The sequence below is a fragment of the Coffea eugenioides genome, chromosome 2 (genome assembly GCF_003713205.1).
Source record: "Coffea eugenioides isolate CCC68of chromosome 2, Ceug_1.0, whole genome shotgun sequence".
NCBI classification, from domain to species: Eukaryota; Viridiplantae; Streptophyta; class Magnoliopsida; order Gentianales; family Rubiaceae; genus Coffea; species Coffea eugenioides.
Window position 1 is genome coordinate 7,292,169 of NC_040036.1, and position 24,751 is coordinate 7,316,919.

Here is a 24,751-nt window from a genome sequence, read left to right on the forward strand (position 1 = left end):
GGGGCAAGACTCATGTGATTTTAATGTGAAATATCCCAAGGCTGTTCCCTTTATTTTATGTGGAGAATCTTCCCACCAAATTCTTTGTTTTAATTAACTAGATTTCTTTAGAAGTCATGGCCCTCATTGTATGGTCAGTTAGGCCTTCTTTGTTCCTTTTTGGCTTCTTTTCTTTTTTGTATTACAAAACTTTAGCAAGGGGTTCGGATTTCTTGCTCGATTTCTTGTTTGTATGGGACGAATGAACTATATATATTTTAAGGCAACTTGATATTCTCCAACGGAAGAGGAGCACTCGAAAGCTAAATTATTAAAGATTCTGCATCAACTTAAACGTACCCTCTTATGGTAAAGACAAATTCCAGAAGTAATCTGAATACAACTAATTCCAGGATGAAGGCAACTGTGACACGGCCAAGCGTCTGTGGCAGAATACAGCATGATGGGCTTATCGGCGTGCTTTGAGACGTCCTAATCAGTAATCACCCATCCCACTAGTTGTCAATCGATCACTAACTCGTGCCCTGTGTGTCGCTTCACCTCCGCCTAATTTTCATCCTTTTAACTGTTCCTTGGAACATCGGATTTTTGGTATATATGGGCGTTTTCCACATCAATAGTTGGAAGGCTAGTTTGCATGAAGTACCAGTGAGAATAATTTCATTGCCATTCTTACAGAATCATGTAATCATCAGGTTATTCAAAAAAAAAAAAAAAAAAAAACTTTAGCATCGCTGTTTTTTTCTCTTGACAAAAACACAAGTTTTGTATGAAATAAAACACAAGTTTTTTTTTTCTCTTGACAAAATCTTGATTTAGCATCACTGTTTGAGTGAAAGAAAACTTTTGTAGCTACTCGGAAAGTTTTGGTTCTATGATTTCCCGTGAGCAGATAACAAATCGTTTAAAGCACGGATGTCGGCATCAATTCTTGGATCTTTTTGCCGATTGAGCTTAGCCAATCTTTACTGACTGAATCTTTGTCTATAGAGTTTTAGACTTTCTGCCATTTCTCCGGTGTTTCATTACTCAGATAGGAACTAATTAAAGTATGCCGTCTAGTAAGTAAGTACTAGAGTATTATTTGTGATGATGAGTAGTGGAAGGATAATTCTAGCAGAGAATCGAGCAGCATTGTATCTTTAGCTTGAAAACAGGCAGACACGTATATGATTTAGTCTTGGTGGAACGACAAATCATTTGGGCATTGGAAATAAATTCAATATGATGGAGATAATGATGGTCTTTTTAATCGGGTTTTTTAGGCATTATATGTTCTTAAGATGTCATGATGATTTTAATCTGAATTGGTCTTTTCACCACTAGGGTACCATCATTGTAATACCAGCAACGATCAACTTCATAGAGTTATTTTATGCGCAAACAAATATTAAGGGAAACCAAAATTATTGAAAGCCAAGAACAACAACATGAGGTCCACTTAGCAAGTACCAGGCTAGATATACTGAAACTTGATAGCTAGATAACATTTTTTTTTTTTTTAAAATGTTGTGGCTGTAGATGCATATCAAGGATAACGTCTAATGCCTAATCATTGATTCCTTCGTCAGGTGTTAGGGCTTAGGAGTCCTTTGATTAAATTGGCATTATCAATGTTAACAAAGAAAAAAGTGATGCAGAGAACCAGATAAACATCCTACTCAGACAAGGTCGTTTTAGCGCTAGAAAACATGAGACGAAAAGCAGGCTGGATATTTATGTTCTGTTTATTTTGATAACATTATCAACCTTATCTTTGACACCACAGTACTGGAAGACATGGAGTGCAATTCTCAAAAAATTTTAGCTCTTTATTCTTTATTTATTTTTCAATATATCCAACAAACGAACTAATTAATAGGTCAAGTGCCGTGATGGAATTTGGAATAAGATCAAAGTGGGGAAATAATGATACTCCAGAAGACATTGAATGGATTTGTTAATAGCCTTCAAATGAAACCTCGTTAACAAGCAAGTCATAGGCGCCTCACCCTAATTAAAAGCAGAAGCAAAAGAATATAAAAGAGATATTCTAGTATTATCTTAGGCATGACCTCTTAGTACTGTAGATATGGTGTTAAGATAACGATAACGATTCATTTAGATCTTAGATAGCTAGATTGATCTTTAGTATTGAGATTTGACATGAATATTCTCGCATGCTTTCTAGTTCTTTAAGTTCTGCTAACAATGGTCGATGTTATAACTAGAATCACTAATAGGGAAATGGTAACTCTTCATGCACTGATAGTGTAATGATTTTTTTGCACTAACAACTATGAATGTCTGTTACATATGTATGATTTGAATTTCAAATTTGAATTTATATTGTGCCGCATACTTTAAACTCGCTAATGTGAAAAAAATTGTACATTGACGGTGTATAAAAGTCCTACTCTTAAGAATTTTGGGATAAATATTTGTAATTATAATAGACGATGTGATTTAACCATTACAAAATATTAGGAAAACTGCAATATTTTTTTTTTGCAACAACGAAAATATTCCTATAGTCTAATTTATTCTATAGAGCCTAGAGAGACGGTTATTAGGTATACAGATTCGATTAGATCAAAATAGTGTTCTAGCACCATTACAGGAAAATTGCAATATTTTTTTACCGCAATGATAACATTCCTATAACCTAATTTATCCGGTAAAGCCTAAAGAGACTGCTAGCACGTATACATAATCAAAAGAGTGTTCCAGCACCATTACAAATTATTAGGAAAATTGTAATATTTTTTTTGCCTCAACGATAATATTTCTGTAACCTAATTTATCCTATAAAGCCTAAAGAGGCTACTAGTAGGTATACATAACATTCTTATAACCTAATTTATCCTGTAGAGCCCAAAAGAGACTGCTAGTAGGTATACAGATCCGACTAGATCAAAAGGATATTTTGACACTTCTTTTAAATTTTTTTACACTGCACGTAAGATTTGAACCCACTATCTAAAGAGAGACTTAATCCTTTTTTGGCGCCCACTGAGCTAAAGCTCGGGGGTTAGGAAAACTGCAATATGCTTTACTTTAAATGCCGTCCATGAAAACTGGAATGGCACGCGAAAGCCTAGTCAATTGGCATAAGATGGCTAAATTTCTTGTTCAAGCTTCATTACCTACTATTGGACAGCTTCAATGTGCCCAACACAAATAAGAGGATATAGTCTACTTTCTGCTTGTCTTAGGTACATATTAGGAGAAAGGGATAGAGAAGAATCAAAAGCTTTCTCAGTTATCACTTTGTGACTTGTTATTGCGGAGCCACCTCATGGTCATGGGCAATTTCAACTGGAAAAAGGTAGCACTTTTGAATCAGGAAGAACGGGGAAAAGTAGATTTTCACACAAGTATCCAAACAGCTACCTCTATGGCTTCGATCCTTGCAATCGTGTATCGCTTGTTCGGTTAATTTGCTTAAGTGTGATCCAACGCATTTGGGCATCTCCTACTTTTCCCTTAGCTTTTTCGAATTGCGGCAAGTTAGAGAATTTATTCAAATTGTGAAAAGAAAATTTTAAAGGATTAAATTTATTCAACAAGAAAAAACATCAAATCAAGGAGAGAATGAGCATATCCATTATTATCTATTTTCCACTATCTGTTTTAGTTATACACGTTTGAAGTAGCCCTATCCTCCCTTCAAATCAATAATTAGTCTAACAAAAGGTTAAAAGTTGATCGGCTCGAGCCAATACAAGGCGTGGAGAGAAAGGCTTTGCATGTGACATTCTTTATTCGAATATATGGTCCATCAACCAATCAACGAAAAAAAAAAAAAAAAGAAACAAAGAGAGAAAAAAGGGAACAAGATCTTGGCATATATGGTGCTTCCTTCAAAAGTTTAGCGTCAAATAACGGAACATTAGCATGTTTGGACAAAGTATTATTTGAAATAATTACTACAGTATTTTTTTGTAATGTGATGCATGTAAGATAAAAAAGTGGGTTGAAAAATATGTTCATGATGTAAGTAAAATATATTGATAAAAAAGTGGATTGTTTGGACAGCAATTTATTTGGTCAAATATATTTACTTACATCATCATTACAATTTCCAATACACATTTTTACTTTCCCAATTACCTTTTTATCTCACATATATCACATCACAAAAAGTGCTACAGTAAAAATATCTCAAATAATTTACAATCCAAACAGATTCGCACAAGTAACGTCAAACACAAACTGTTTTATGTCTTGTTGCTATTCTTCCTCGTATATCTCATGCCTTTGTATATGTTGTAAACATCACTTGAGTGCCCATGCTATTGCTAATTGAAGATCAATAAAATTACGAGAACTTACAAAAAAAAAAAAATGAAATATTAGGAAAAGTTTAATTAACTAGTGTTCTTAATATCGTTCCTCGATCCACTAATACTTTAGTTGGTGATCAGGCATAACTATACATGACCAGATAAAGGGATTCTCACTGTAAAATTAAGCAGAAAATTCCTGAGAAAGTTAATTATAATACACCAGGAGGTTAACATATTTAGTACGTGAAGAACATATATAGAAATATCATAACAGCTCCATATATATATATATAGGATACCATTCAGGACTGGTGTCCAAAGACAAGGATTTTTCCTAGTACCATGCTCTTATTTATTTAAGCTGAAGCTGCTAAATACAGGGAATAATTCATATTACGTTTGAAGTATACATCAAGAATCAAGTATGCTTCCACGGAGCGCAATGAAGTTTCCCTGAGCAAGACCCCTCCCATGAACTTCTGCATCCATCACCTGCGCCATCACAACATTTGCAAACCAATCCCAGTGTGGAGAACATCCCCGAATAACCTACACATATCCCAGAAAGAAAAAGGCAAAAATATATAGAAAACATCAGAAAACATTTCCCCACTACGGGCTTATGTTTATTTTCTTTATTATTATTATTTTTTTAATTTTAGGGTTGGGAAGTGGGTGGGGAGGTGCTGGATGTTTAAATAGGTACTTACGTGGTGGAAATTTGGGTATCGGAGGATTGGCTTCAACTTGAAGGCGTCTGGCTCCGATGGGAGATGTTACAATGATGATAATGAACGACAAAGCGAAGAGCTCAAAACGTTGAGACATGCTAACTGGATTGAAATTCGCAGGTGTGGTCTAGCTAGGACGTGGAGAAGCCAAACTAGATCAGGGCAAACTTCGATCAGCAGCTAGAAACTGCTAAAGAGATTTGCTAAAATTAGTTTCAGATAAATATCAAACGGGGAAAAGTTACAAAGAGAATTGTTCTCTCTACCCCTAGAACCTTAGAGCTTAGAGTTACATATATGGATACCTTGGTCTCTAGTGCGCATTCTCCAAATAATCCCCTAAACCCTATATATAGGCCAAGATGTTCTTCAATATTTGAGCCTTAAAAGAGTAAGTTTATGAATTTGTATTTTCAGAGATGTTAATTCTGACTTTTGGAAATGTATGTACAATTGAATCTGGTTGACAAACATAACTTCAATGTAAAAGAAAAGGTATTTGTTTATCCCTAAATGAATTACTAAATATGTTGAAAAATTCTATCTGAGAGGTCAAATCTATTGGTTTTCTAGAACATGAAATACTTCCAAATGGGAATAGAGAACGCATTCTACCAAACAAAAAAAGAGAAATAAATAAATGCAATATGCCACCATGATCCACTAACGTCTTTATCGTGTCTAGAAAGCATCAATGTAGCATAGCTTATCCTTTGCCCCTTTAAGCACGTACTTAATTTACCCAGTTTGCAACTTCTATTTCATCTTTGCTCAAAATTTTCACTTCGCATTCTTCTCATTATCAGGACTGGCGTTGCATAAATTTTTCACTGCATAAAAGCTTTTTTTTTTTTTTTTTTTTATCTCTTGGGGGGCTGGAAGAGTATAAGGCATACAAATCTAATTAGGGATTCCGCATTGGTTGAAATTTGACCGATTTTTTTAGGATTCAGCGGTTATGGTCATGTATAGATTTTTTGTAATACATGCTTTTCCTAACATATGTTTAATTAGTTGTGCTGACTCCAGGTTTGTATTATTCTGCAGATTCGCTGCTTCAGTAAATATATTTTTTCATATCAATACAAGTGCTAGATATACTTAGTTTGAAAAGAGAAAGAAAGACCAATTGAACCTTCCTTGCCCACATGCTATTTGTTTTTCTTTCATATAACGTGAAAGAAGGATCATAGCTTTGATGCTGACACAGGAACGGTCTTCATGGACTTTAGGCTATACATTAGCAACAAAAAAATTTCTTTGTTATAGTCCACAGTTTCATTTTCAAATGAGAGACTGTATTTCTTATACATCTAATTAAAAGTCAAAAGTCTGATGAATTTATGTTTTACATTGCTTTAAGGTTGTCGTTGTTAGGTTCCAATCTCGACAGCATAACTGCATTAATGATCTCTTACATTCTCCATGCATGCATCGATGCATGAAAGCTTACAGCCCCATTTTTCCGTGCAAGAAGAAAACTTGACTACTTCATAGTCAGCCGACCACAAATCCGCCACTGTGTTTAGTCAGGGAAAAAATACGGGTGATCACAAATCACAAGTCAAGTGGACTGCAGAATTCATGTTTCTACTTTCTAGAGGGACATACTAATATATAGTATAGTACATGCAGTCTGATTTAGCCACTGAATAAGATATTAGGAGAGCTTATCTAGGTAGCAATTGAACGTGCATTAATGTTCTTTGTTTTTGTCTTCTTGTGTTGGTTGCTGGGTGGGGCGATCCTTATCTCCTCTCACATTAGTATGTTCATTGTATATATTCCAAGTTCAAACATCTTGTTAGTTGCGCCCTTGCCATTTTCCCCTTTGACGGGCAAGCATCCGTCATATTCTGGAAAACCATAACAGCGTCGAACCATCAAAGGTACAGTTAAGGCCATATATGAAAAGGAATTTCTAGAAAATAATTGAACAAATAGTAAGCCCATTTGGCTAACATAATTAGGTCGTGAGAAAAGCTGTGAGGTAAACTTTTAAGGCAAAAGTTTGGGTAGACTTAGTCTTGTAAATCTAGTTATTCAAATTTTGTCACATTTTTAATACTTGAATGGGTGAGATGGTATGATAAATTTTGAACCACTCGTTCTACATAGACCAGATCTACCTAAGTGTTTGCTAACTTTCAATGATTAACGTGCTAGGAAGAAAGTCAAATAAAATGTTGGGTGATGAATTGCATTGAAGCGTTATATATTGCCTAATGTTATCATGGTGCTTTTGATAAAACTAAAATCTGAAATCTGAATTCATTAAATTGTTGAATTGTTAAATACTAAATCTGATACATTTAAATACATATCATATTAAATGATAAGTGAATAGTTTATTATTTAGTTTTTGGAGCAAGTTTTATTTATGTAATTCAGTGTCACACTTAACTAATTTAGATATTTTTATTTTTTGTTATCAAACGCGTCTGAATATGTTAAGATATAAACATATTAAACTTAAGTGTTTAAATGTTGAACTAGGTTATCAAACAAGGTGTTTGTTTCGCTTGAAGCCACCGTTTGATTTGAAAGCAAAAATTAATCGCGTGTTACTTCTTCCTACAGTGATGAACCAATATACCAAAATCAAAATGATGGCCATCCAAACATAGCCCATCATGCTTGATAAATTTGTCCAATTAGTGCTGTGGTTCTATGACCAACATCCTAGCTATTAATTATTACTAAGAAAAGGGTAAAAAAAGGGGGAAGGCCGAGAAGATCAGAGCTAGCTATTGAGGAAACGCCAGCTCAATCAATCTTTGTCTGTGTCGCGGGAGGAATTGTCCACCATTTGAACGTTCATATCCCCATTGCCGAATGAACAGAGTCGTTTATTCTTCGAGTCATAGCATTGCGAACTTTATTAGAAGTTTGTGGTTTGACTTCGCTTCGTTTTTGGGCTGGATTAATTCTTGGGCGCTATTCTAACGCCAGTTATACGGTTAATGACATTGGCAAAGCATCGAATTTGACTTTCGAAAAGAGCATTGCAAAAGTTGATTACCGTGGAGATTGCATTAAACTTTCCTGCAACCAAGTGGTATTCAACGGATTTTTTCTGCTCGCAAAACTGCTTATTTCTTCTTCTTCTTTTAAAAAAAAAAAAAAAAAATCTTTAAACAGCGTTAGCAGTCTACTTTTGTTTTTCTTTTTACCTGGAAAAAGTAGGAACACAATGAGCACTAGCAAAATAGTCCATGAATTTGATCTTGTTCTGTAATTAATGCTTAGAGTGTTAAAACATTATTAGAGTCTTTTTTTTTTGGGAAGCAACATCCTTAGAGCCTTAGTGGTAGTTTCACTACATCAATCACTAATACGTGTTTCCATTAAAATTACACATCTCAAATCATATTCTCAGGCATTTTCACAAATAATTGGTAGGAAAACTTACCAGAAAGATATGACCCTTAGAGAGCAAACATCTCCTGTTTATTAATGAAATCAGAGCAAGTATTTCTATGCAAAACAGGAAAAAATATACTCGTAAAAATTAGGAAGTCCCATCCCGGTGTCCTCACCTATATATGCTTTCGTAAGACTGATTTACATTGCCAAATGACCGAAAGTGAATATGTACATTCTGCTTCTTTATTTCGAAACAGCATCATATTTGTCAATCTAAGATCAAGATCCACTTATTTGAACTAATGCTTAAGCATATGAATGTGCAACAACAGGGCTTCTGACTTGATGCACCCCATCATCCCATACCAAAGAGCCCGAGATTATAGTTTGTGGAATTTCTGCTGTAACAGTAACACTAAAAGACAACTTCTGCCCCAATGATTTGAAGGAAAGAGTAATGGGGTTCACTTGAATGCTGAGTTGAGGTGGAGCAGTTACAGTTGCTTTGTAAGTCGATACTGGATTACCAACATTTGTTACAGTTCTGTGGAAAACCCGAGTGACTTGTCCAGATTTTGCAGAAACTGCAAATGAAGGATAATTAAGATCCCAAACTGTTGCATTATTGGCTTTGGTGCAAGAAGAACTGTTATTGCCAGTGATGCGTCGCAAAGTTGTGGTGTTGTATCCTTGACCGCACAAGAAGCTCACAAAATCAGCCTCAGTTATGTCATATACAAGACCGGGAGCTGCAGCTTTTATGGGATTTATTTGACCGGATCCATAAGAAAATTCAGCATCAATATTGGTTTTTGTACTCATGGGTGTAGCTGCATAGCAGTGAAAACCAAAAATGTTAAATTTTGATTAAGCATCATGCATTGTTATTTACATGATGTTGGGTATATACTATTAATGTTCATGTAAAAATTTTACTATTTATTCATTTGCTTTTTTTTGGGAGGGGGTAGGGGGGATTTGGGCGGTTGGGGCGAGTTTCAATTATGTTTCTGATATGTATTCATGTTTATTTTTGAGCAAGAGAAAATGGTCAAAGGTAGCAGCCCACTACAAGTGCAAGCAATTCTAGACCTTTATAGTTTATATTGTACAATTTTTGGGCAGTATATGCGGGCCTTTTGCCTGTAGTCCGTTTTAATTTCAAGCAAGTAAAAGGATTAGTACGTTCTTCGAAGCAAAAATATAGCTGTCGCCTCTGGCTAGCAAAGAACATAATGCGGCAACAAGCAAACAATTTAGCCCTATTCTTTCTTGGTTTCCAACATGATATTGATCAGAAAAATGATCAAGTTCTTTAGCTTCAAATGCATTTTAACACTGTTGCTCATATACACAATCTAAAGATTTTAGGAAGTGGTAAAATTTTGGAAATGTGCATAAGTCCGTTTTCATTTTAATTTTTTTTTGAAAAATTAAATCTGAATCATATTTAATTATTACCAGTTGTCATAAGTGCAGATTTGATAGCAGCAGGGGACCAAGTAGGATTGAAAGATTTAACATAAGCAGCTGCACCAGTGGCGTGAGGACAAGACATTGATGTCCCAGAGATTATGTTGTATGGAACTACTCTGGTGTCTCCTTCGTCCCCTGTAACCGTGGTAGCTTCTGACCATGCTGCTACAATGTCTATCCCCGGTGCACTTATGTCAGGCTGCAAAAAGATACTTAGAAGGTGTATTTGTATAATTTCAACATCACAATAAATTACTGCTAAGTGAATCACCTTGAGAATGTCTGCAGTAATAGGATTTGGTCCCCTTGATGAAAATGAGGCCACATATGGAGCCGCTTTGTCTACAATTGTTGTACTCTTTTGAATAACTGCAGTGGGCTCACTGCAAAATCAAAAAACCATTTTTGTGCTACTTTTTATCAGAAAATTGTCAAGTGTATAACTGTTCTAAGGTTTGTACGTACCTCGTGGAGTTAATGTAGTTTAAAATTGTAGTTCCGTCTCGTGTACTTAGATAAGATACAGGCAAGGGGAAAGAGAAGGCAAAATCTTTGTTGCCTCCATCTTGCATTATAGTGCCAGTAGCACCTGCATCAAGTGTTGTTGTCCCATCATTCAGGTTGTCACAGACCACAATCGTTCCATTCACTTTGGTTACGTCCAGGGAGTTGTATATGCAGTACCTGCACTTCATGTGTCACTTTTTTTTTTTTTAATGCGTCACGTTTAGTAAATGTCCGAAAAGAAATCCGCATATATATTATGGTTTTGACTTCTATCATTTTACAGCAGCTAAGTAATTACGCTCCTGTGTGAAACTTTTGGTTACCTGGAATCTGATGAATCAAAACCGGCTGCTACATTTGGGACATCCCCTCCATAAACAAGCGGGTACAACTCATCATGAAGCTGGAAAGTATTCACAGAGACTCCCTGCTTGCAAACAATTATATGTGTAGATAAGCACATGCTTGTTCTTTAAATTTCTTTATGCTTTATCTAACATGGTTACTTGTGAGGTCGGCTCAGTAATCAGGGAAGGGCTATTAGAGTCTTTTCTACTATATATCAGGTCTAAGGTTGATAGTTGGGAATACTAGGTTGATTGTTCTTCACATTCATTATGGTCTTATTGCTCACCTGGTAGACATTTTTGTTTCCCAGGAGCACGTTTGTCACAAACTTCCTATCAGTAACACTGCCAGCCACCGAGAGGGACCAAGGCGAGAAATTCGTGATTGACGAGGCACCAGGTCCTGAATTACCTGCTGAATTTGATGTGAGTATTCCATGTTTCATAGAATGGAAAGCTCCGATGGCAATGGTATCTTCGAAGTAGTTCAAAGGAAAAGAGCCGCCGATTGAGAGAGATATAATGTCAACTCCATCAGCAATAGCATCATCAAATGCTGCAAGAATATCCGAATCGTAGCAACCATCGGACCAGCAAATTTTGTACACAGCTATCCTAGCAGAAGGCACGCCTCCTCGAGCTGTTCCCGAGCCCAGGTCAAACAAGCTTGCCTTGCTTACCAAGCGACCTGCAGCTGTGGACGCTGTGTGGGATCCATGACCTTCCGAATCTCTTGGTGAGGGAATGTCTACATCTGGAACTTGGCCATCTGCCCGATAATGTTTTGCTCCAATTATTTTGCTGCAAGCAAAATATGCAGCTTTTATTCATGATTGAGCTTAATTAAGTTGCACTCAGGACACCGTCATTAAGAAGGAATTCTTGCATGGAGTGATCATGTGTGCAAGTAGAAGGACCAAAACGTTAGCAGTATTTACTTGTTACAGGTGAAGTTTTTGGAGGTTTCGCAAGTGCCTTTCCATTTGCTAGGAGCTGGACCAAATCCTGTGTCATCGAAGCTCTTTGATTCTGGCCAAACTCCAGTATCCAGCATTCCTACGATGATATCGCTCTCAGCCGTTTTTCTGGGAGCATTCCGGGGAAACCCCACGAAATCCCACGACCTTGTTGTGTGGAGTTCTCTTTTGCCATTTGGGAAAACAGAAACTACACCGTCCATGCCTGGATTTTTGGACAAGAAAGGAACCTTAAGTTGCAATAGCCAAGATATTGTAACATTCAAATATAGCATTACAAATTAGATCGACCATTGGACAGTTATATAAATAGACATGTCAATGGGTAGGGTTTGGATTGGATCTCTTTAATTCAGATCCAGACCTATTAAATTTAGTTAGATCTAAATCAAGATTTAGACTCTTATGGGTTTGAAAAAGTAAGTTTAGAGGCCGTCTCTCACGGATTTATGTAATGGATATCCATTATATTTTTTTAAACATACTAAAGTAAAATATATATTAAAAGTATATAGACTTAAAAATAATATAAATATCATCTAATTTTTATTTTCAAAAAATAAAATTAATATTCAAAAAATTGAATGCAATATTTTCAACTCAAAAAAAGACGACTTGTATTTATTTTCAAAGATTCAATTGTATCCATATTCAATATTTTATTTGTTTGCCTTTATTTTTTCTCTTTTTCCTGAAAAAATGTGTATCAATTATAATGACAACTATAATTAGCTTGAAAAAAGAAAATAATTATGAAGTCCTACTGTGTTTGATCTAATGGATACAGAATTTTAGATTGTTTTATAAATTTACTAATATATATATATATACACACACATACATACATACATATATACATATATATAAATTTACTAATATATATACATATACATACATGCATATATATATATAATTTTGTTATATTTTTATAGACTTAAATAGGATTTGATATGAATTTAGATTTGAGCATAGATCATCGAAAACTAGACTCTATTTAAATCTATGACTCTCTTATAAGTCCAAATATATCGGGTCTGAGTGACTGTGTCCCGTTGATATGTCATATGTATAATTCACTTACTGGCTAATCTTTCCTTCTCTTCCTCGGTCAGCTTTGCTACGAAACCATTGAAGCTTCTCTTGTAACTGTAGAGCAGAGAATCTGACGCCCTTTTGCTGCATTGATCATTTGTCAAGAGAAGTAGGGAAAAATGTTCAACATTGCCAGTCCATGCAAAGAAGAATGCTAGTTGTATATCGAAAATCACAAGACCTGCCAACTGCTTCTTGTAACATGCTTGAATGACGGGATGAAACTGAGAAATCTCCCTGTGGACGGTCCCCCATGTACACGATATAAACCTGCTGGTTAAGATGCATAATCTTAATGAGTTTCCAAGGCGTATATTTTGTTGGGAAAAAAAAAAGAAGAAAAAGAAAGACTGAAAATAATGTAATAGTAAAAAGAAAAGAAAATTAATTTGCCTTTCGATTGTCATCAACTGCCTCGGCGTAGCATCTAAAGAATAAAGTAACTACCAGCAAAAGGCATGTAAGAGAAATTGAATTGGCCATGATAGGTATCAGGCAGCCCTCAGGTACTTTAAAGTGATGAACTTGGAGAAATTAAGCAGCAGTCGGACGACCTTTTATAGTGAGAAGTAGATATTTATTCTCGCATTCGATTCTCAGTTGAACGAAATATCGTCATACCCGCCAACAAGTTAAGCAAGCCGATGGCAGCATCCAACAACGCCGGTTAGTCTCCCTCCCACATCAATACAATATTTACAAGGTTAACGTACGTTCTTAGGTATGATCTTTACCACGGTGTTATCCCCTTGTTTATTCTTTAAACTTTAAAAAACGTTGTACTACGCAGTTTCTTACTGTATTTTGTGTTTTTTCTGTCTGCAACAATGTAGTACAACATAATTTACACTTCTTTTTTTGAGATCTGTTTGGATTCACAAAAATGTTAGTTCCACGTAATGTATCTGATCTTGAGTTCCCCATAATCCTACACCTCCTGCTTCCTTGCTTAATTAACTATCCTTGCTAACTAATCTAATGGGATTGATGAGATTATATTGGGATTATACTGGGATTGACGTTACAAAATTCCTTGCGAACTAACTCTAACGGGATTGACTGATGATATCAGACCAGAAGAGATTATACTGGGATTGACGTTACAAAATTGAGTCAATATCAAACGGTATCTCCAAATACCTTGTCTTATAAATTAGAGTTTTGCAAATTAACTAGCAAGTAGAGAAAAAAAAAAAAAAAAAAAACGGATTATCTAAAGTATATTAGAGTTCTGCATCTCCGTAACGTTATCGTCTCCAGTTGCCCAATATGAACTCCACAATCTGCTTCTCGTGACCTCATTTCCCTTCCATGAATTTGAACATTCCCAGATTCGTTTTATTCTTTCTTTGATTTGTTTCTTGGTCAAGGACTACTCTGACAATGAACTGGATTATATATTTCTTTCTGATTGGAGCTTCCGTCCACGGTCTATTTTCATTAATATATAAAGAATGGAGTCTGTATCACTTGTACTACTACTTCTTACATATGCTAATACCTTTTGTTGAGTCTTAGAGTTTGCTTTTGAGAAGTTAATGATGTGTACAACACAATCCTTTCTTATAAGAATAGTGACTGTCAAGTGAACGCAAGAAATCCTTTTCTTATTAGAGTGCGTTGAAATTATTAGGTGCGAGAATTCGAGAAGGCTTGAAAAGAATGCTATACATTTTCCAGATGGGACTAAATGGTTAATTTCACAAAGCAACCCTATTGATTTATCCATGTTTATGTTTTTTGTCTTACGAACATAAAAACATATTCTTGATTTCCGGAAACCAACAAGTGTCGACGAACACATAAATTTATGTACATGAATTGAGTTTTGAGTAGTAGATTCGATTCGTTGCCATTATAGAATAAACGTGTTTTTAAGAAATTATGGCGTATTAGTAATTGCATCACTCCTAACTTATCTTCCTTAATTGGGAAGTAATCTCTCGATTTGGATGGCAAAGCCTATACTAATATTCATTGTCAGTCACTGTGCCGTGCAAGTTTCAACGACATATACAGAAAACTAAGAAAAGAATACATTAATGTAGCACGGGAAAGCTTCTCTTTTTCCCTTTTGAGGACCCACCGTTTGGATTTCTTCAATAAACTGTCGCAAAGGTTTCAATCACAACAATGTACAAGGGACTTAACATTTCATATACCGTCAATGTAGTGATTTTTTAACATTAACAGTAATTTTGAATATATGCCATATGTATATTTTGCATTCGTATTATGTTATGTGACCTGATTTAGATCTAATAGTGTTTCAAAAAAATTATCCTAAAGCTATTTATGGTTGTGATTGGCAAAATCTTCATAACATTCGACGGTACGCCCGAAAAAGGTCATTTGAGAGACTTCGAAAGTCCACTCCAAACAAAGAAATTTTGATTCATCCCTGCTGTATCTAAATTGGGTTGGTTGGACATGATTTTGTCCAAAAGTTCGTATACATTAGGCTTTCATCTAGCCTATATTTGAGGCCCATCTGGTGTGGGCTGCAATGACTTTCAAAATTTCGCAAAATTTGTTTTGTGGGCAAATAAGAGGAAAAAGGGACATGATCCCCTTTTTTTCTTTTTTAAAATAAATCTGGTGTTACGCAGTGCACCAGACTAATCTGGCAGACCTCACAAAATTTCGCAAGAAATAATTAAGCCTCAATGGCCACCACCAAGGTTTGTAAGACTTGGGGAGATAGGTGGTCAAAGGTTTAAATCTTGTCTCTTATCATTTATCATTATATATGGCTTGCCACTTTTAGTGGTTCCAAACTGGTGTGTGTAGACCGGTGGTAATTCACTTCTCACCGATTTTCTTTTGAGCTTATTTAGGATGCGCAGGTCGATGATGATTCAGTCTTCACCGATTTTCTTTCGGACCCTGTCACTTTAAGTGGTTTCAAATCGGTCCGTAGGCCAGTTTCTTCTTGGGCCTCTTCAGGGTGTGTAGATCGATGGTGATTTAGTCCTTACCGTTTTTTTTTTTTTTGGGCCTCTCTATCGTCTACAGGAAAAAAAAAAAAAAAGAGGATAAAGCATGCTTTTCATCCGATGTTTTTGAAGGATGGAGAAGAGAATGAGTAACGTCTGAGGCCGCAGAGCTTATAGGATGCTTAGCCGCTTAAACTCCTGTTTGTGCGGTTATTCTGTTTCTCAAAATTTTCTTTCTCTTCCTCCCTAACCAAAATTTAAAAATTGCCTCTAATTTCCTCGTAACAAAATAATCTCCCTTTGCACCTGTGCTTGCCATCCTTTCATGGTTAGTGTCTTGGCAAATTATTCTGTTCTCTGTCAGGCCTACTTTTGCATTGTCCATGATTTTTCTTTTCTTTTTGGGCGTTGCATTGATCCTGGTTCTTGAATTCTACTGTGGCCTTTCCCTGTAATCAACTGTATGTATTCTTGTTAACTAAATTCTTGATTTGGGTGAATGTAGGTTGGTGGGATGTACAAAGAAAAATATAAATGGCTTACAAGGTGGATCATGAGTATGATTACTTATTTAAAATTGTGCTGATCGGAGATTCTGGTGTTGGAAAATCAAATATACTTTCCAGGTTTACGCGAAATGAGTTCTGTTTGGAATCTAAATCCACGATTGGTGTTGAATTTGCCACGAGAACTCTTCAGGTTGGCTTTGATCCTCGATCAGTGCATAACAATTTGCCCATCTATGTCATCCCTTAAAACCTCGTTGCTGTTGTTTTCTGATGTGCTCCTTTTTTCGTGCCTAGTTTGAATTTGTTCATAATTAATTGCGCTCATATTCTGCTGCTTCATATCTTCATCATGCACTTTTGTCATTGTAATTGGATCGTGACGGGTAAACGTTGGTCCTATTGGCACTTTTTTTTTTTTTTTTTTCAGAATTAGATATTGCACAAATCATAAAACCAATCATGGAACTTCTGCAGGGTTAAATACCCTTTTTTATTTCTGAGGGGCTCGACACATCAAAATAATATTTGATTGATGCCATGTCCCTCTATCTGTATATTTCCAGTCATGGCGCATACTGGATATTCTGTATCAGATGTGGGAAAACCATTTCAACTTGAAGGTTTTCACCCACTACACATACTTGCCCAACACTGTTAGTTAATCTTAAGGTTCCTCCCACACCACTATACAATTAATGTCCGCGAAGTTTTGATGATCAAGTGTGTCTTGTTGAGATTTGTGCATTTGAGCTAGTTTTTACCAGTCATGCAAGATCATATGTACTTTCCCTGGTATGCAATCGTCGTTCTTGCTATTTGACAGACACAGACTTGTTTCGTGAAAGAATTGGACGGATTACAGGCGCCCGGCATTGTACTTCCACTACATATCTATCGTATATATAGTAATTGAGCACATTGAGGTTGAAAATTTTGGTGCAGGTAGAGGGCAAGACGGTGAAGGCCCAAATATGGGACACGGCTGGGCAAGAGAGGTACAGAGCTATCACCAGCGCATATTATAGAGGAGCTGTTGGGGCGCTGTTGGTCTACGATATCACCAAGAGGCAAACGTTTGAGAATGTGAATCGTTGGCTTCGTGAGTTAAGGGACCATGCTGACTCCAACATTGTCATTATGTTGGCCGGCAACAAGTCTGATCTGAACTACCTCAGAGCTGTTCCAGAACAAGATGCAAGACTTTTGGCCGAAAAAGAGGGACTGTCATTTTTAGAGACTTCAGCATTAGAAGCACTTAATGTGGAGAGAGCATTCCAAACAATTCTGCTGGACATATACCAGATAATCAGCAGGAAAGCACTGGCCGCGCAAGAGGCTACTGCAAACTTTCCCGGTCGAAGCACCACCATTAAGGTTGGTGAATACTCTGGTAATACGAGCAGGAAGGCCTGCTGTTCCAATTGAGATTTCAGCTTGTAAACCTCTGTATCAAAATCGGTTTTTGAAACGGAAAAGCAATTGACAATGTAGACGACCATGATGGAGTATTTGATAAACAATACATTCTTCCAATCCAATTTAGGAAAGAAGATAGGGATATCGTTAGTTTTTAAGCAAAACGAGGACCAAGAAAAGGGTGCTTCTTCTTGATCGTTTCCAACCATTCTTCATCTTTTGTTTGCTCAGCTATTTATTTCCATTTTAAAACTTTTTGGATTGTTCACAGGTAACGTGAGCAAATAGTAGTTGCCCATATGGCGATATGTTATAGTACTGCTACTACTGCTTATTACTGGAATTGGCAGCTTAGCCATGTATGATGTACTGTACAGTTTAACTGCTGTGGAGATTGCTACAGTATTACGTTAATCTTGAGCTTTTTTACTCTTTTTGTCGGCTAATTTCTTAGATTATATGCAAAAAAAAAAAAAAACTTTGAGTAGAGGAGCAAAAGGTGCTGTCTTCTTAATTATTTTGCCATTCTTATCTTTTAAAGTAATTGCATTCAGCTATTTATTTTCCATTTAAAACTTTTTGGTGTTGTTCACTAAAAAAAAAAAAACGTGAGCAAATGTAGTTGCTTTTGTTTTTTCACATTATTAATTTTAAATTTTTTATTCTTTTTTTTTTTTTTTTTTTAAAAAGCAAGGCGACAAAAATAAATTTTGATGTCAGGACAAAGGTTCTCCCTTTTGTCACGGCAAATACAAGATTATAGATGAGATGCTTCCTTGAGGGATTATAGAACTATCAACTATCGTATTTCTTCCCTGTATCTGATAATAACCAAGAATTCATACCTTGCTATCTTCTCTACTTTACATGGATGAGGCCAATTATATTTTAAAACAGATGAAGCCCTTTTATTAGTAGGGTCTTGTTCACCATTTTAGATCGAGTTATTTTGGTTCCAAGATGCTATCTGCAAACCATCATTTTTCAGTCTCTCTTATCTCACAAAGGCCTATTTTCACTTGAACATTTAACTTGTAATATAATAAGAAAGTGACCCCCCAAAGACCTAATTGCATTCACCCCTACAACTTGGTTGGGGTCGTTGCTGAATGAAAAGGTCAATTACTTTTTAAGTAAATCTTATATACACCATCAATGTATACATTATAATAGTTAAATGGATGACACGTGAACAAAATTTTAATTTTAAATTCTAATTTTACACATATTATATATATATATATAACGATAATTGTGTATATACTGACAAGATTAATCCTTATTTTCTTAGAGTTAAACATTCCAGTCGCGTGATTCGTGATTTACTTGGCCACAAAAACCACCGCCCCAAATCCAATGGACGGCCCCAAACCGCCATTCTCCTAAAACCATTCCAGCTACGACGTCGTCGTCCTTTGTTCGACGCTTTTTCCTGCGTCCCAAACCAAACATATACAGCTGCTGCTGCTTGTTGCAGGTATTCGTCTCACTAAACTCAAAACCGTCCGCTGTACAGAGTGTAGACTTGCGTATAAATACGTATTATCATTTCGTATATCAATTGCGACAGATAGAAGGCTGGAATGCAAACTGAAGCTAGAGCTCGGGTGGTGGTGGAAGGAGGAGGAGGACGCGGCGGGCAGAGGGTTATGAATACTGGCCATGGAGCGGTGGTGGTCGACGGAGGCGCCTCCGGTGCTGCCCATAAGTTGATGGAGCAGCATAAGGAGAGAGCCTTTCATCATAATCATCAATCGCACATCGGAACAGTTTCGCAGCTTCTCGCCGGCGGAATTGCCGGTGCTGTGGGCAAGACCTGTACCGCTCCTCTTGCTCGCCTCACTATTCTCTTTCAGGTTCGACGCTTCTTTCATTTTTTTTTTTAAATGCTCATTTTACGTCTCCGAGAGCACTTGGGAGGAACTCTTTAGTAAAGTGGTGAAGGGATATAAAAAAAAAATCAGATTTTGATGCCGGTTCAAGGTTGCTATTGAGTTTTGCTTTGTATTCTATCCTGAATTGAGGCGGTTCATTAGATTTAGGATGAGCACAGAATCGGGTATTGCAAGTTGCAACATGTGGGCATTGGCCTCAATATGTACAAGTGGTGCCAATGAAATCAGGAAATGGTGTGTATGTGCTGCTGGAGCGAGAATTTGACGTCTTATTCAGAAAGATGTGCATAGAAAACTCATATTCCTGTCAGTTGAGAGAAACACTACCTTGTTCTTTTAGAAATAAATTGTTCAGAAAGCTCATAATTGACATTCAGTTTGGAAATAACCTTTTCTGCCTTTTGCAGGGGACTCGCCTGTGCGTTCTTTTACACTTTCCTTTCGTCTGGTTTTCTTAAAATGCATATTCTTATGGTCATAGCCGGTGTCTCTTCGTCCTATATTGATTAGGTATTGGCTTTTGTTAGTGATAAACAGCGAGAAGCCTTGTTACTGTTTTAGAAGCTCCCATCAATTAGCCATCGTTTCGTCCATGATCCAGTACATTGAACATTCGCGTTTACCAAGATTTCACTTTTATATTCATAACAACGTTGTTGCTGCTGCTGCTGTTGTTGTTGAATTTCTCTTTTTTTTTAAAAAAGAAAAATCCACCTGCACCCAGTCTCTGTATATCATGAAGATGATGTTACCTTTGTATTCACAGCTACAAGGAATGCATTATGATGCTGCTAGCCTGAAGAAAGCTAGTATTTGGCATGAGGCCAGGCGTATCATGAGAGAAGAGGGATTTCGGGCATTCTGGAAGGGAAATTTGGTCACAATTGCTCATCGTCTGCCCTATTCTTCTGTCAGCTTTTATACATTTGAGCGCTATAAGAATGTTGGTACTCATGTTTCATGATGAAATCTTGTTATGTTTCCACAAGTGCTTGCTTTCACAGATTGCTTTTTACCTGTTCTGTACGTCATTCATTTTGTTTTATGATCTTTTGTCATGTCACAGCTCCTACAGTTAATTTGGGGAGTTGAAAGTCCAGGAGAAAATGTAAGAAAAGACCTTTGTATACGACTTATAGCAGGTGGGTTGGCTGGAATAACTGCTGCTTCTGTTACATACCCTCTGGATCTTGTAAGGACACGCCTTGCTGCTCAGGTACATAATGAAGAAACCATGTTTATGAGCATTCATTAAATTTTGCTTAATGAACCTGTTTGTTCAGTATGTCTATGTTTTATCTTGCTTTTGTTAACGACTGTACTAGGAGCTAAATATGTCAATGTATGTGGGGTTTTTCTGCATATACATCTCCCTGTTTTGGATGACTAATTTTGTGGAGCAACTGCTCCCCATGGTCTTTCTAATGCTCCCCCATCTATATTGCTAGCTTATGATGTTTTGCAACCACAATGTGTATCTAGTCTGTTTGGGATGAGTTTTTCAACCTACAGGTGTGCATTAGGCAATTAGTCTTTCTTCTCTTTGCATGTACACTTTTTCTTGCTCTACTGAGAGCACCATTTCTCTTTCTTGGCACCCTTAAGGCCACTATATCTGCCTGAATAAGAAAGTACCCCAACAAAAAAAAACGTCATGCTACTCTTTTCTGATTACCATCTCATTGAATGTATTTTACACTTTGCAGACAAATGTTGCCTATTACCGTGGTATTTGGCATGCTCTATGTACAATTAGCAGGGAAGAAGGTGCCTTTGGCCTCTATAAAGGACTTGGAGCAACTTTATTGGTACCTTATATGGTTCTAGATCCATTTTTTGGAGAGTATCAGATTTATTCTGGGGTCTGCTTACTGATTTGGTGATATTGCAGGGTGTTGGTCCTAATTTGGCAATCAGTTTCTCGGTTTATGATACAGCAAGGACATTATGGCATTTTCACAGGTAATCAACACTAAATGAAGCACTTACTTTAAGCTAATGAAATGCTGGTCAGCATTGTTGTTTGTGTGGTTGAAATTGTTCTTCTGCCACCATGAAAGCATAGCGTGTATCCAAAAAGTTTTGGAGTTATCTTGAAATTTTAATGCAAGTTCCTTGTTAACATCAGGCCAGATGACTCAACTGTCTTGGTCAGCCTTAGTTGTGGCAGTCTATCAGGCATTGCATCATCCACCGGTGAGGTTCCGCTAAGCGCTTATTCATATTACTGCATTAAGTTTTTCTTTCGAAAATTTATTTGTTTTCTATGAAGAATTTGGAGAATGAAAATACAGTTTGTTTTCAGTGTCCAGCTGTTGTGGCGTTGTGCCTGCTAACACTTGTTTTCTGCATCTTTTGAACTGGAACTGTTTTTCTTGGGTAATTTAGGCAGGAGAAATGACAATGGTATAACCTCACTCCTCGCAAAAGTCTTTGAAGGTTGGCCTTGTACTAATATTACTCGAATACCTAAACATGACCAGCAGCTGTCACTCTTTTACCTGGAAAAGCTCTAGATCCAGCACAACTTATAAGATAGTGGTGCTTCTTCTGGCGCTCAGAATAGTGTAAACTGAGTTGCTGGTTTACAACCTTCTGGTTGTATTCGGAAACATTCTATTGAATGTACCAGGCGTGTGTAGGTATGCACTACTTGCTAACGGGATATGGTCATAGTGAGTTAGATTTAGTTCAGTCTACATGGAAAAAGACACATTTTTTTAATAAATTGCTATTGTTTTAATAAGTGCGTTTTTTAAGAGGAACTATGCAATTGATCTAACCTCTTTTATTGTTTAACCTTTTTTTGTTGTACTTGATGCTGAAGTTCCATCTGACACACATTGTGCTAGTGTTGCTTTTGTTTCTTGTAAACATTTTGTTTTAACTATTCTTTTGATTGTTTCATTCTTCAGAGTACTGCAAACTAAAGATTGTAGAGAATTATTGCAGTTATATATTCATGCTTTGTCCCCAGAATTTGCTGCAATTATGTTGCGTACTGCTTCTACATATTGCACAGAAACCAAAGAGAGAGTTGTAGATAATGATGGGTTTTGACAGTTGAAAAGTGGATCACTCGCTGCTGAGTTACATGAATAAACCCCTTCTTTTTGGTATTTAATGAAAGATGTTACTGGCTCTCGCTGTCTTCATTGCTTTTGATGCAGAGAAGCAGATAGAGGTCCAAGTGTTTACTAAGTAACTAATCAGACTGGTCCTTAGAGCTAGATGCTCTCAAATGTTTGGAATATGGGAATTTGTGCAAGGAAAGTGGAACAAAAATTTTTACTTCTTGCAGTTCAGAAAGTAAATTTATTGTTTACGTAAGAGTTTTAATAGTATAACTTTCGGTGTCCTACATTCATTGGATGCTTGGCTCTCCAAACATGCAGTTGGCTCCATATAGGGTGGCTATTTTGAGGTGACCCAAAATGTGTTTGAGGTTGCCAGATGTGAGAGGCGTCCTCTTTGAGGTATGCTTCTCAATAGGCTTCCTATACCAATTGCTCCTTGATTTTACTCAAATCCTTGAAGCTTCACTCTTTGTGACTGATTTTTTGGTTCATATCAGACATGACTTCACTTGATCATTTTATACTTTCCCCTTGCTCCCAGGTCCCAAAATCCCCCCCCCCCCTTTTACTCTGTTCCTAATCCCTGCGCCCAAGTAGGAAAAGGAAAACCAAGAAAAGAGCAGAAGAGGATTAAATCACATGCTAGCACAGAAGAAGAAAGGCATATCTAGGAAAAATGATTTTTGTTCCTTCTCTTGTTTTCTTTTTTTTTTGGGGGGGGGGGGGGGGGGGTGTTAATGGATGGAGAAAGATAGAGATGGAGCAAGAGGAGAAAACTAGAAATGCCACATTAACTTAGATAAGAGGAAAGTAGACGCATAATGTAAAAGTACCCTCATGCAAAACCTACAAAGTTGTCTCAACTGACTTTGGTCTCTAGTTTTGACAAAAAAAAAAGACTTTGGTCTCTAGTTAAAGAGTTTTCTGCCTTGGGCCCTAATCCATTTTGTAGTTAAATCCTTGAAAGATCGTACTGAATTAGTTTTCCATTGTATTATTCAAGCTTTGCAACTCATTGTTGGGCAACCTAACATTGGTGGTGAACATTAATTCTATAGTTTCTTGATATAGGATGTTAATGCACTATTTAGGTATTTCTACCTAATTGTTGTCTGCTGTAATAGGTATTTTCCTTGTCTTATAAATCAGTGATTGAATAACTTCATGTAGAAGCTTGATGTTTGGTGAAAATTCAGGCATAATATTCTGGTTTTTGTGACATTTTCATTTAGGTACAGTGTGACTTCCTTCACCCACTGGACTGGTTTTTGTCTTTTTTTTTTCCCCCTTGATTTCATATACTTTATTTTGTAGCAACATTCCCTTTGGATCTTGTGAGGCGCCGAATGCAGTTGGAAGGAGTAGGTGGTCGAGCCCGTGTTTACAAGACGGGACTTTTTGGTACATTCAGGCATATATTTCGAACGGAAGGCTTTCGCGGTTTGTACAGAGGAATTTTACCTGAATATTATAAGGTAGTGCCAAGTGTGAGTATTGTGTTCATGACGTATGAAAAGTTGAAGCAGGTTTTATCAAACATTCCTGGAAGTTGACGCTGTTGGTGTCCCGGAAAGTAACTTCATATATTCAAGCACAATGCATGATATGAAGATGGTTTGTTAGACAACATTTCTCAGATAGGGCTATGTTGTAATTTGTAATACCGGAAAACCGCAATTTTCTTGTATAGAGCGGTATACTTCAATTTTACTCCGGCATATTCTTCACACCTTCATAGAATCATCTGTAAGACGAATAATTTTGAGCATCTGCCTTCATTGATCCATCTAGTTTAGATATTTTTCTTTTTGGATTCTGTAAGATAATTGTTTACTGCAATAACCCTAATATTTATGAATGCTCAGCATGTGACATCTTATGTGAATCTAATTGCTCTTTGCAAATTATGTTAGACGCCTAAGTATTCACTCATCTTGGGTGGTAAAGATTTCTAAGTTTTCTCGAGGCATCCGGAGTCGAAGTGATTGAAGCTTGGAATTGGAAAAGTACAAGTGTCCAAACAGCTCCGGTACGGTTTCCGTCCATGGTAAGTAATACTTCCAAAGTTTTCTGTTCAGATTGGATTTGGGATTTTCGGATGATGTTCAAGTCCATCAAGAAAATAACAATCATGGATCCAAGATCTAACCAAAG

At 36.6% G+C, this 24,751-nt stretch overlaps 3 protein-coding genes across 6 annotated transcripts; 2 read left to right on the forward strand and 1 right to left on the reverse strand.

The window, feature by feature from the left end:
• Positions 1 to 8,671: 8,671 nt before the first annotated feature.
• LOC113755509 (cucumisin-like) lies at positions 8,672 to 13,247 on the reverse strand. The gene is made up of 10 exons (XM_027299510.1): positions 13,212 to 13,247; positions 12,946 to 13,034; positions 12,754 to 12,848; positions 11,634 to 11,877; positions 10,983 to 11,496; positions 10,672 to 10,775; positions 10,307 to 10,525; positions 10,113 to 10,224; positions 9,827 to 10,040; positions 8,672 to 9,195 (listed from the first exon to the last, which is right to left on the reverse strand). The coding sequence occupies exons 1-10, from the start codon at positions 13,245 to 13,247 to the stop codon at positions 8,672 to 8,674; spliced, it is 2,151 nt and encodes a 716-aa protein (XP_027155311.1).
• Positions 13,248 to 15,895: 2,648 nt separating this feature from the next.
• On the forward strand, positions 15,896 to 17,817 carry LOC113763046 (ras-related protein Rab2BV-like). Its single transcript, XM_027306729.1, has 3 exons — positions 15,896 to 16,028; positions 16,206 to 16,399; positions 17,152 to 17,817. Exons 2-3 carry the CDS (start codon positions 16,235 to 16,237, stop codon positions 17,632 to 17,634), a joined length of 648 nt encoding a protein of 215 aa, XP_027162530.1. The 5' UTR covers positions 15,896 to 16,028; positions 16,206 to 16,234; the 3' UTR covers positions 17,635 to 17,817.
• Positions 17,818 to 18,976: 1,159 nt separating this feature from the next.
• On the forward strand, positions 18,977 to 24,413 carry LOC113763669 (mitochondrial substrate carrier family protein B-like). Of its 4 annotated transcripts, none has more exons than XR_003467381.1 (9): positions 18,977 to 19,102; positions 19,196 to 19,481; positions 20,287 to 20,463; positions 20,587 to 20,736; positions 21,227 to 21,328; positions 21,412 to 21,482; positions 21,649 to 21,716; positions 21,909 to 22,829; positions 22,916 to 22,993. XR_003467381.1 is itself a non-coding variant. In XM_027307560.1 (9 exons), the coding sequence occupies exons 2-9, from the start codon at positions 19,209 to 19,211 to the stop codon at positions 24,204 to 24,206; spliced, it is 1,050 nt and encodes a 349-aa protein (XP_027163361.1). In that variant the 5' UTR covers positions 18,977 to 19,102; positions 19,196 to 19,208; the 3' UTR covers positions 24,207 to 24,413. The 4 variants fall into 4 exon arrangements, 3 of the variants coding, with proteins under 3 accessions (XP_027163361.1, XP_027163360.1, XP_027163362.1); XM_027307560.1 differs by lacking the exons at positions 21,909 to 22,829; positions 22,916 to 22,993 and adding exons at positions 23,912 to 24,037; positions 24,124 to 24,413; XM_027307559.1 differs by lacking the exons at positions 21,909 to 22,829; positions 22,916 to 22,993 and adding an exon at positions 23,912 to 24,413.
• Positions 24,414 to 24,751: the final 338 nt, after the last annotated feature.